At 42.7% G+C, this 12,980-nt stretch overlaps 1 protein-coding gene across 1 annotated transcript; it reads right to left on the bottom strand.

Moving 5' to 3' along the window:
* Nucleotides 1-349: 349 nt before the first annotated feature.
* Nucleotides 350-5,681, bottom strand: LOC134041510 (zinc finger protein 729-like). Its single transcript, XM_062488309.1, has 4 exons — nucleotides 5,543-5,681; nucleotides 4,579-4,788; nucleotides 3,745-4,347; nucleotides 350-3,115 (listed from the first exon to the last, which is right to left on the bottom strand). Exons 1-4 carry the CDS (start codon nucleotides 5,679-5,681, stop codon nucleotides 462-464), a joined length of 3,606 nt encoding a protein of 1,201 aa, XP_062344293.1. The 3' UTR covers nucleotides 350-461.
* Between the last annotated feature and the right edge of the window lie 7,299 nt (nucleotides 5,682-12,980).

Here is a 12,980-nt window from a genome sequence, read left to right as displayed (position 1 = left end):
ACTTTCAGCAGATGGGAGGTAGCATTAAGCCTTCAGATATTCTGATCATTTTTATATGGAAAGTTATTATTACAACATGCCCTTCCTTCTCTCCATTTAGACATTCTTTCAGTTAGAAAAAAGATTTTCTTTTCTTATTAAAATTTTACAAGAAAATAAGTGGTGCAGAATAACTGTTTAAACACCAATGAACACTGGCCAAAATAACTGACCTCTACTGAAGCAGTTACTCAGGGGTCAAAAAGTGTCTCCAAAATCTTCAGCACAGCCTGTACTAGAACTGAGGTTCTCAGAAACACTTGCAGCAAACCAGTACTGCAAGATTTACTGTCCTGACCAAAATGCTGGATGCATCCATTACTAGCCACTGCTGTGGGCACAGCAAAGGAACACGAAGTCACGAAGAAATTCAGGACATGCAAACCTGTCTAAAACCAAGCACCAACTTCCAATTCTAAACCTTACATTCCAAGCTTGTGCTGCTGCTTATGGCTCTCCAGCAGTTTTTTGGTGGGCAGCACCACATTACACTTTGCACACCTGTACTTCTTTTTGTGTGTTCTCATGTGCTTTTGCAAAGCGTGTTTATCCATCGTGGAATACCTGCACTTCCTGCAGTGCAGCCTGAGGTGAGTCAGCAAGTGGCGCTTGAGGTGGCTGGAGGTGCGGAAAGCCAGGGAGCACTGCCCGCACTGGAATGGCTTCTCCCCCGTGTGGATCCTCAGGTGGAACTTCAGGTTCCCATTGTGGGCTGTGCAATAGCCACACTCCTCACACCTGTACGTCTTGACAGGCAGCTCCTTGTGCTCGTAGAGGCAGTCAGGAAAGGAAGTTCCCTCCCCTGTGTGCAAAGCCAGGTGCCGCTTCAAGGACAGCCATTTGTTGGTTGAGTAGTCACAGCTCATGCACCTGAAATGCTCCACGTTCAAATGTGTGAGACTGTGCCTTTTCAGGTGACTCGAAGTACGGAACTTCTTCTGGCAAATGGTGCAGATGAAGGGCTTCTCACCTGTGTGAGTCCTGATGTGGAGTTCCAGGTTGCTTAAAATGCCAGTAGCATAGCTGCACTCTGCACACTGATATAATAGTGGCTGACTGCGTGCTTGCATATCATTTGCTGTGCCACTCTGAACACCTAGCTGAACTCCACAAACTTCTGAACCAAGCAAGGAGCTGTTTGACCCTTTGCAGGAATTAAAATCCCTTTCTAGATAGGTCCCTCCGTGGATTTCACGCTGCAATTCAAGATTCTCTAAACACCTCTCTACAAAGAGACCGCTTCCAAGCTCCTGTCCATTTTTCACATGAAGAAGGCTGTGTTTCTGCAAATGGTTTGATGTTTTAAATGCCTCATTGCACTCTTTACACACAAATGGTCTTTCATCCGTATGTATCTTTAGGTGCAGCCTGAAGTTGTTATGAACATCAGTAGCATAACTGCAATGCTGGCATCTGTATGTTTGGAATGTATTTAAATTAGAAGGATACGTATCCTCCAAGTTTTCCACAAAGTTATGAAATGAAGCATCATCTTGCACTTGTGAGTGAGAGGCCTCTGATTTGAAGAAAGGCTCCTCTTCGTAAGTGACAGTGTCCATTTCGTGGTAAGAAGTCTGAGGAACTCCTGATCTATTTCCAGTAACAGCCAGGCTGTTGCTTCCTTGGCTGTTTTCAAGGAATTTCTTTCCAGGGCATATTTTCTTATTGTCCCACAGACCACCTGCTTGCTCAAACTCCACTTCTGAAGCTAGGATTCCCCCATCTACACAATCATTTTCTCTACCAAAAAGAGAGTGAGAAACACGGCCCTGAGAATCACCATCAGCTTTGCATATTTTGCTTTTAAAGTATTTATTGCTCTGACTCGTATAGTCATTAGCCTTTAACTGTTCATGAAATTTCTTGTGAAAGCTGAGATGTCTTTTAGTGTAGAACACCAGGTTACATTCATCACATGCGTAATTCTTTGGAGGTCTTTTAGTTCTTCTCCTCCCACTCGGGCAGCCAGGTTGCGGTGCTTGGTTTTGGCACGTTTCTGTCCCTGCATGTATCTTCCTATGTTTCTCCAACCCTGAGGTGCTGGTGAATGCTGCCTGGCAGAGCTCACAGGCATATGGTTTATCCCCTGTGTGGATGTGGCTGTGCCTCACCATGCTTGCAAAATACAATGAAAAAAAGGTGCAGAACCTGCACTGGTAGAGCTTATAGCCAGCATGCCAGTACATGTGATTTAACAGGTAGGACAAGCTGTTGCAGGAGTAATCACACTGAGGGCACTGAAAAGGTGGTCTCTCCTTGTGTCCCTTCATGTGATTAATAAAACTCCTAGGATTTGATGAAGCAAAGAAACAAATTCTGCAGGAAAAGCTTACACCTCTGGATGTGCCAGTTAAGTCCCTTTCAATTTTAATGAAAAATTTACTGTATTTGCTTTCTTTTTTCTGGGTCTCAGACTGTCCTTCAGATCCTTTCTGCCTCCCTTTCCTTGCACTTATTCTATTCTTTCTTGCCTTTTGCAACCTAGCAAACTTCTTATGAAATTTAAGGTGATTCTTAAGATTGAAAGAAAAGAAAAAAGTTCTTTTACAAAAGCAGCACTTATGTGTTTTCTTATCTTTATGAGCTGAATAAATATGTTTCTTCAGGTGTGCACTGCATTTATATACAGAACTACAAAACCTGCACTTGAAACTCAATCTTTCATTCTCCTTTGGAAAACAAGACGTTTTAGGAAGAGGTGTAATGGTCACACTATCCTTCAACCACATTAAACTTTCTTTCTGGCTCTGGAACTCTTTTGGGCTTGCATGGGAAGAAACAACTTTTTGTTGCCGGTATCTTTTCTTAGGGAACGGTGTTAACATCTTGTAAACATGCTCTCCAGTAGTATTTGATTCAGAAGTGGAAGCATTCACATCAGGTTTCCCTACATCTTCTAGACGTTCCTTAAAAGTAGGAGAACATCCATTAAGAAACAGATCAGAACAATTATATATATTATGTTTCTCTTCTTCTTTCAAGCCTTGTTCCAAAAGAGAACTTGGAGTTTCATCTTCAAATTTGCTTATTTTCCTGTAGTCCATTTCATTATCTTCATTCTTTGAGGCACCAGGATCTACAAGAGATATAAAAAGTCACATTTCATACAATAACAGATATTCATGATTAATTCATAGCAATAATCCCAAATGCCCTCACTACTTCTGCTTCCTTATTATTGCCCTCTCTCCATCTCCCTAATACCTGTCTTCATGCTCCCCTCTGTCCCCAACATTTAAATGTTTCTCCCAGTTAGAAGCCACCTTCTTTCCTACTTTCTATTTTGACTCAAGACTGAATTTCACACTACAACGCCACATCCAGGTTTTAACAGAACACCTTTATGCCAGAATTCCCATCAAAGTACTAACACCATACTTTTCTGAAGCTCCATTCTCACAAATACTAAGCTTTTTCTGCGTTTTTATTTTGAGAACATTTCCCTGATGAAAGACCATCCTTTTTCTCATTGGAGGATAATGACAAAGTACCAACTTTTTGCAGTTTCTATGCCTTTTTGAGGAGTCTGTGAAAGAAATGAGCATACTCCTGGCAATATTTTCCTTCTGCTGCATTTATGAATATAATTTGAAATGCTTACTCTGAAAGAAATTGGTTTCATAGCATTTCTGTACAATTTTGTGTTTCAAAAACTCATGATTTACTGTATTTCTTAGACTTAGAATAATCTTACTAATATATTACCTTCCACTTTAACAATTATCTCAAATTCCTTGTGGATTTCGGGTTGTTTCTGTAGACTGCCATCAAAATGAACACTTGCAATGCCGACAGGTTCTTCTTCATGTTTGGGTACCACTACCAATGTCTTAAAAGTGTCAACTCTGTCACTGTCACCAGAGAAGAGGAGAGGAGGAATCTTCTGAAAGCCAACATTATCACCATAAGCTTCTCCAACACTGCATTTGATTATCTCTGGAAGCTCTGTTATGCAAGACGATGTAGGTAACACGCAATTTTGACCATATTTATCCGTGTCTGCATCACACTCATCACTTAAAGATAATTTTGATGTGCTACACACACTCTCAGCAAACCATTTATCCTCAGAGTACCGATTACAATCATCTTCATTTGAAACAGTCTTGTTTGCATCCCGATTGCCATCACTGCTACTGTCGTTTGAAGGCTCCACTTCATTTTTTAGGCAAAGGCTGTTGTTTAATTTAAACTCCTGCTTCACCTCGGGAATAGACACTTCCTGGTCCTTATCATCGTCCTGGAGAAAATCCTCATCGCTCAGCACCAAGACAGTGATTGGCAGCACAATCTCAAACACCTCGGGCTCTGCGAGTAGAAAGAGACACAATTATCGCAATTCCCAAAAAAAAAAACCCACCGGAACACCAACGGCACCGCGTCCACCATGATCCCCGCACATCCCCAGTACGCAAGCGCGCGCCGCGGCGGGCCCGGCCAACTTCTCTTCCCGCCGTCCCCACTCTCCGCGCTCTCTCGGGCACCGCCGCTTCCCGCGGGAGCCGCGCTGGGTCCCTGCCCAGGCCAGCAGGCACTTACCGCCGTCTGCGGCCGCCTGAGGCACTCCGGGCTCCGCCGGCATCTCCGCGCCGCTCCGCCGCGGGACTCCGACCAGCGGCCATGCGCGCCTGCGCACCGCGGCGGGGGCGGTGCTGGCGCTGCTGGCGCCGCCTGATTTGAGGGAGAGGCGGGGGCGCGGCCTGGGGAACGTGTGGGCCACGCCGGGAGGTTTTCGAATGCGCCTTAAAACTCCGTTTTAAACGTGCTCTGAAGTGGTTTTAAAACTCCGGTTAATCGCTCACCTGGGCCTGCGAAACCTATTCCTGTTTGTGACCGGTTGTTACGTCTTTTCCTGTAAAATTAGATCTCGGCTAATTCCGATCGTGCTCTTAAGGTTGGAATTGAACCATAAATAAAGCACTCCATTGCTGGGGACAAGGAGAATCACAAAGTAATCCCAGGGAGGAGTCACAAAATTCCTGGAAACACTAAACAGCACCTTTGGTTTCATTCTGTTCTTCTTGGCTGTTCAGGCTGGAAGTGGAAAATGCATGAACCTGTGTGCGTGCATATTTATATGTGTGGAGATGTAGGTCTTTATATACACACATAAATTTATATACATGCAGGGTGTCCCTGCCCCTGTCAGGGTGGTTGGAATGAGATGGTTTATGAAGTCCTTTCCAACAAAACCCATTCTGTAATTCTGTGAATTGAGTTTGGAAGATCTAGAGATCATCGAGTCCAACCCACCCCCCGGTAATGAAGGGTCCCCTGGAGCAGCTGACATGGGAATGTGTCCAGGTGGCTTTGGAATGTCTCCAGAGAGGGACAACCCACAAAATCCCTGGACAGCCTGCCACCCTCACCGTGGAGCTCTTCCTCATGTTGAGGTGGAAATAGTTGTGTTTCATTTTATGGCCGTTGTTCCTCATCCTGTTGCTGGGCACCAGTGTAAAGAGCCTGGCACCATCCTCCTGGCACCTGTCTTGGACATACTTACATAGACTGTTGGGATCCCCTCTCAATCTTCTCTTCTCCAGACTCACCAGGCCCAGTCCCTGCAGCCTCTCCTCACAAGAGAGATGCTTCAAAGGCCTCATCATCTTTGTAGCCTCTCCAGAAGCTCCTTGTTCTGCCATTCCAGGGATCCCCCCAGTTCCCAGCACCCTGCTCCTGACATTATTTAATCCCCACCCCCAGCTGTGATCCCACATTCTGCACTGCTAGAGGACTTCCAGTTCTCCTTTTCCAGGCTCAGCACTCCGTCGGTGTGTCTCCAGAAGAGGATGGAGCATTTAGGCACTCCAATGAGAGGAATTTTCCTAATTCCCTGTCTTTTTCCCCCAACAAAAATAATTGAACCAATTATCTGCCTTAATTTCAGAATCTTGCACCTCTTGTATATCGAGTTGCACCCATTTGTAGGAATATTTGTTCAGTTTGTGAAATGTAGAGGTCATCTTTTTATTTTCAAGTAGAACTGATGAAACCTCAAGGGAGCAGCATTCCCGAAATCCTCCTAACTGGGATATTAAATTAGGAAAAGATGAGAGGAATATTGGCTTCTGTGTTTCAGCTCTCAGTCTACAGAGTGAGAAGACTTGTTGATACTCCAAGGTGAGTGAAACAGATGCTGAGGCGAGCAGCATGTCTTACAGAGACTTTTTGCTGCCCGAGGAAGCCACAGCATGTGAAAAAGCAAAAGTAAAAAAAAGTCTCCTCCTGGCAGAACCGTCTGTCTCCCCCACAAGATGGCTCTGCAGCCACAGGCTCTGCAAGAGAAGAACCTGGGAATACCGGTTATTTTTCTTCTTTTAAAGCATTAACTTTAAAATAATCTCCTTTGTAAGATATCTCCCTCACTGAAAAATTCTGCGAAATTTTACAAAGATGTTAATCCAAGCTTTTTTTTCGCAAAAGTGGCTCTTTCCACTCTTTTTCTTAAAGGAACAGACTATTACTCTCAGTGAAGTACTTCATAATGCCATCATCCAGTGAACAAAGTGACCGTGAAATGGCTGAGGAATTAATCTGGTCAGTCTGGGCTTCATCTGTCTTTGCAAACCCTTTGCACAAAACTATGTTTTGCAAATTCAGCTTGCAATGGAGTGATCTGAACCTGCTTGCAACTGTGCTTGTGTCCACACTTCAGCATGACAAAAAGTTGTGGAAAGTATCTTGTAAGGAATAGGACAGGGGGAAGATGGCTGTAAGATGAAAGAGGTAGGACTTAGAATGGGTAGTAGGGGAAAAAAATCTTCCCTCTGAAGGTGATGAGGCCCTGGCACAGGTTTCCCAGAGAAGCTGTGGTTGTCCCAGCCCTGGAAGTGTTCAAGGCCAGTTTGGATGGGGCTTGGAGCAACCTGGGAGAGTGGAAGCTGTCCCTGCCCATGGAAGGGGCTTGGAGTGAGAAGATCCTTAAGGTTTCTTCCAACCCAAACCATTCTGTGTTTATGTGAAATATTAGATACTATGAGAAATTGAAGCAACTCCAATAAATGGTGATTATTTGAAGTGTGTACTTTTGACATCTTTGTGGACAGAATGGTGGCACAGAGTTACCTCAACTAACATAAGATATTGACCTAAAAGGTGTAACTTGAGAGTCCAGTCACCTTAGGCTGCAAATGGGTTTTACCCTCTTGCATTTAGTCCTGTAGGTTGGAAGGGTGCCAGTAGTTTTGTAAGGTATCCTTCACTTTACCAGCCAGGGCACGTAACAAAAAATCAAGCTGGAAGTATTGAACAAAAAGCCTGAAAGTGGAGGGATAAAAGATAATGTCACTTTTAGACCAGGAAGAGCCAGAGAATTGCTCCTGGGAAACTTACATTATGTAGGTGCATAATGTAAGTTCGTATGGTCTGGCAGTAAGAGCAGAAGTGGTAGCCAAATACAAATCCAGCTAGAAAAGCATAAAAAAGAGGCTGGATAAGTCATAAATGAAGTTATTGATCAATATCAGCTATTATAAAGATGGAAATATCTCCAGAAGGATTGCTCAACCCAGTTTCAGTTATATTAGGACTGGGAGCTTTTTAACAGCCCAGATGTTGCAGTAACAGACCAATGCTTAGTAACTAAATGGATTATTTTACTGTAAAACTTTACTGCTGGTTTGTTTTTCTCTTTCTCACACTGCCTTTGAATTTTTTTTTTTTTTGGTCCCTTTTTGAAAACAGCTCCACTGAAGTCTGTTCCAGAGGGAAGAGAAGAAAACACATCAGTGAGGACAAAGAGCTGAGCAGCACTTAGGCACAGAGTCTTCTCACACCAAATGCCCACAGAGAGATGCAGCTGAGGATTGAGAGTCACACAGAGTCCCAGCTCACTCTGTTTTCTAATACCTTCTGCCTCAAGCAGATCTCCTTATCACTAAGTTCACCTTGAACTTGTGGAAACTGCAAGAATAGGAAGAAAATTCAGTCTTATGGTTAGGGCACAGGAACCAGAAAGTTTGATTTGCCTTCCTGCTTTTTCTGCAGGTTTGTGAAAATCCCAATTGTTTGCAGAGTCTTTCAAGCTCTTCACATTGCTTAAAGAGAACTGAGCAGTGCTCTTATATGTTTTCAGCTCTCAGTATTGGAAGCAGAGTTTGATTTATTGCCATACACAGCATTTCCCTAAATCTTGATACAAATATGTCTAAGGTAGAGCTTGGGAAAACCTGGAAATACAGAGCCTTTTCTCTGGCAAATTGAGGATGGTTCATTCTACTGATTTTGTTCTTTTTGTCTTTACAGAATCGTGGAGTAATTTAAGATGGAAAGACCTTTTAAAGATCATTGAATCCAACCCCACTGCCATGGACAAGGATACTTGCCATTACACCAGGTTGCTCCAAGTCCCTTCTAACCTGGCCTTGGACACTTCCAGGGATGGGAAAGTTCTCATGCCTTTCTGATGTGAAAGACAGAGGACTTCTGAATCAAAAATGATTGCTTTTTATGAGGCCACACTGATCTAAACAAAGTTAGCCCAGAACTGAATTATGGAGTTTGTTGCAGTTTGAGAGAGAAACAAATGTAGCAAAGGAATTTCAGCTTGAAAGTTCCAGCATAGCAAGACCTCATTGTGGAAAGTGTGAGGAAATCTTAATAGAGGATGTTGATGCCTCTTCCTTCTATAATAATTTGAAAACTGAGTATTAAAATGCTGACAGTAAAAGAGAGTAATGAGCCATTCCTTGTCAAAAATAATATGTAGGAAAAGGTCAGCTCTTTCGGAAAGCAACTGCCTGTGGATTGACAAGGTTAATCATAAAAATAACAGTATTGCTGCCAAATTTCCAGTTGCTGGGTAACCCACAGGTGAAAGGAAGTGCATTTGCTTAGTGGCAGGAATTTAATGATTCACCATCTGGGTGAAGTTTTCTTCAGTGGAGCATGTAAGATTTTTATTTAGACAATGAAGTCTTACCTGCTCCATTTGACCACCTAATCTGTCTCTAGACTCCATTGATAATATTGGCTGCAAGCTTAATTCAGTTGTCTGAATATGAATAAGAATATAAGTTCTCTTACTAGTTTTTCTGTATCCCTAATGGACTTAAATTAACTTTAAATAACATATCCACACCAGATCAGATAAAAAAGCATAATTAGTTTGTGGAAAAGCTGCTTCCAAGACACAAGGTTTGGAGACCAATCTGAAAACATGGTAAACGTTGTTGTTTTTTTTTTTTTAATAGAGCAAGGCAAATATGCCTCTCTCAAAACAGGCAACATTGTATTTGCTTTTAACTGGATGTTATTTGATTGTTTCACTGTTTTTTTCACATGGTTTTTGGATTAAATTCTTCCCTGTGAGGGTGTTGAGGCCCTGGCACAGGTTACCCAGAGAAGCTGTGGCTGCCCCATCCCTGGAAGTGCTCAAGGCCAGGTTGGATGGGGCTTGAAGCAACCTGGGATTGTGGAAGGTGTCCCTGCCCATGGCAGGGGGTGGAACTGGATGAGCTTCCAAATCCCTTCAGCCCAAACAATTTATGGCTCTGTGATTTTGTGTGGCAGGGCTTTTCTGCAGATTGGAGGCCTTTTGGTGTGATCTGGTAATGCCCTGTTGTGAATTCCTGTTACCCTCCCAAACTGGGTGATTAGGGACAGCTTCCACTAGCCAGGTGACTCTGACTTGGATCCAGGCAAAGAAAAGTTCTAGACAGTTTCCAGGTACAGTTTAGGAGTTAGCATGGGCCAGGGCTAATTTCCTAGTACAGAAATAAAACAGAAAGAATGAGCAGAGAAGATTAATGCCTGCACAAAATCAGGTGAGAACCTCTGGCAGTCATGATGTCATCTAGAAATATGTTTGCTGTAACATGCAAGTAACTTTTTGTTTGTGTGTTTCAAAAGATTGCTTAAAAAGTCCCTCCAAACCTGAACTATATGGTGATCAGATGTAGCTTATGGAATTATATTCAGTCTGGTTACTTGTCTGCAGCTGGCAGGAGTGTTTCAGCTAAAAGCAAAATAGATTAATGGTTTTTCAACTGATTTTCAACTTTATTTTGTATTCTGCAGCTGTTTCTAAATCACAGCAAAAATCAACAATATTATTCATGCTGACAAGACTGAAAATGACAAAAAAATATGGAAAAAGAGAAGCCAAAGCTTTTTGTGTTTGCAACCTTTTCCTCAGCTAAACACATCAGATTTCTCCTAGCTTATATTTGTATTTTCCTTCCATCTTTGATTATTCCACCTTAAAGTATTTTAGGAACTTTTTGCACTTTTAGCAAGGGCAAACCTTGGTTTATTTCTGTAATTTTGCCTTGCAAAATTAGCAGTTACACAGCACATTGGAAGTGTTTGAGATATTCACCAAATGCTATGGATTTCTCATTAAAGTAGGGTCATTACTGGGATGACTGAGCAGTCTAAAGGCACTATATTTATATTTTTTCCTGGTGAGGGTGGTGAGGCCCTGGCACAGGTTGCCCAGAGAGGCTGTGTCTGCCCCATCCCTGGAAGTGTTCAAGTCCAGGTTGGATGGGGCTTGGAGCAATGTGGTCTAGTGGAAGGTGTTCCTCCCTTCAGGAATCTCATTCCTTATCTGTATTTCTTTATGGAATATTTAAAAACAGAAATCCAGATCTTGCCAAGACAGGTCTGCATTCCCTGATAGATAGCATGAATCCATACATCTCAGACATGTCTGTTAAGTTCACAAAGTGCTCTGAGATTTCAAAATACAGCTATTATGGAAATAGCCATTATTATTCTTGTTTTTAATAGCTGCTGACAGTCAGGAATATTTTGAGGTAAGTGCCAAGTTAGAAGCTGTGATTCTGAAGAGTTTTTCAAATACTCAAGGGCTCTATTATGTTTGAGGTAATTTGGACTGTCATCCCAGAAACATCTGGTGGAAGGAGATCAGACTGGCAGAACAAAGACTGGCAGTGGTGCTCACATGTCCCCTAATGGAGCCACTTCATAGGTTTGGTTGTGCTGAAAATGTTGAACACTTTGCAGGGCATTACTGAATTTTCTTGAGCTGTCTGAAACTCAGCATTTCCATTTCATGGCAAATGTCTAAGTTTCACAGTATATTTTTATTCTCAGTGTGAACATGCCCACATGCATAAAACCTTTCCTGCCCATTTAGAAAGGTGTTGTTTTAAACAAAGAATAAATATACAGAGAGAAACTTCTCTTTGAAAATAAATTACTAGTTCAAAGCTCATTTTGCTTTCTAATCTTAGTATGAGATGCTGGTGTGTGTCCAGAGAAGGGAACGGAGCTGGGGAAGGGGCTGCAGCACAAGGGAGCAGCTGAGGGAGCTGGGAAAGGGGCTCAGCCTGGAGAAAAGGAGGCTCAGGGGGAACCTTGTGGCTCTGCACAACTCCCTGACAGGAGGGGACAGCCAGGTGGGGTCAGGATCTGCTGCCAGGGAACAAGTGATAGGGCAAGAGGACATGGCCTCAAGTTGCACTAGGGGTGGTTTAGTTTAGACATTAGGAAAAAATTCTTTATTAAATGGGTTATCAATTATTGGAATGGGCTGCCCAGGGCAGTGGTAGAGTCACCATCCCTGGAGGGACTTAAAAAACATGGAGATGTGGCACATGGGGATATGGTTTAGTGAAGGGCTTGTCAGTGCTGGGTTAACAATTGCATTCAATGATCTTAGAGGTCTTTTCTACCCTAAACAATTCTATGAGTCAATGATTCTCTCCTGACACATCTGTTCTAACGGCTCAGGACATGGCCCAGGTCATCACACTATCCTGCCAGGATAAGAATCAGATGAGCATGCTACTGCTGAGCAACTACATGGGCAGTTTCTAGTGGATGAGATTCATCAGCAATTGCCTAATTTTAGGTGGCTTTTTTGTGTCATTACTATGTTGGAGTTTGGTGGCCAGACTCCTGATTTGATGAGGGATTTTCTACAGCCAAAAACGTGTAGTCTGAGTCAGTCTTAAATTAGATACCTCTACTCAGACAAGTGATTTTCTGTCTCCATTGCCTGTATTGAGTCATTCTCCACTAAGCATAATGGGAGTCTAGGCTGTTGTAGCCTTGTCCATTTAAGTTTGGATTTGGTGCTGAATTTCCCCCTATTCTGTTCACCAGTGGGATGAATGATTTCTGAGAGCTAATTAGTGGTAATAACTTGAAGTATCTTGTTCATATATTGTTATTATCTTTATAATATGCATGAGACCATTTTGGGCCTGTGATCCAGAACGTGTAAGAACAGGGCACATCCAGAACATCCAGAGCTGGGTACATCAAAGGCTGTCTTGTCCCTGGAATATTTTCAAGTTAGTATAAAATCCTCCTGAGGCAAAGCTCTGTAGTTCATTCAAGACAATTCAAAACCAACTGGGTTTATCTGAACCTGTCTCCATTAGGATCTTGTGTTGAATTTTCTGTTTGATTTAGCAATCAGCTATAAAAGACAACATTTTGGAACCCAGTCTAATGAAGATACTTACTGTGATATTCTTCCAACCACATATTTGAATCTGAGAAAATTACTTCAGGCTTTATTCCCTTTATTGTTGATGGGAAGAAGCAGGAATTTAGGGTGTGAGTCATCTGACCTATTTTAGATGTCCATTTTGGAGTGCTGAGGTTGCAGATGAAATGCTGATTTCTCCGCATTGAGTACCAGAGGGCCAGAGGGGGATTAGTTAGATGCAGGTGACTGATGGGATTGGAGGAGCTCATCCCATCCCCACTTCAGGGTACAACATTTAGCCTTATCAGCAATAGCTTCATCACCCAGCAGATGCCATGACTTATATGGCAACTCTTCCAGGACAGGTCTGCATGGAGATGAGACCAGCCACTGGAACGGGAGCTCCATTTCCATTTGAGAATCATTCACAGGCCACTGAGTTCAACAAGAATCTTTCCACTGGCTTCAATGGGCTTTGCAAACCCCAGGGTTTTGACATACATTAATTTAGCAGCTGGGTGCCACAATTTAAGATAAC

Source organism: Cinclus cinclus, chromosome 3 (genome assembly GCF_963662255.1).
Source record: "Cinclus cinclus chromosome 3, bCinCin1.1, whole genome shotgun sequence".
NCBI lineage: Eukaryota > Metazoa > Chordata > Aves > Passeriformes > Cinclidae > Cinclus > Cinclus cinclus.
The sequence above is the reverse complement of the archived record's forward strand: the minus strand, read 5'-3'. Positions and strand labels throughout refer to the sequence as shown.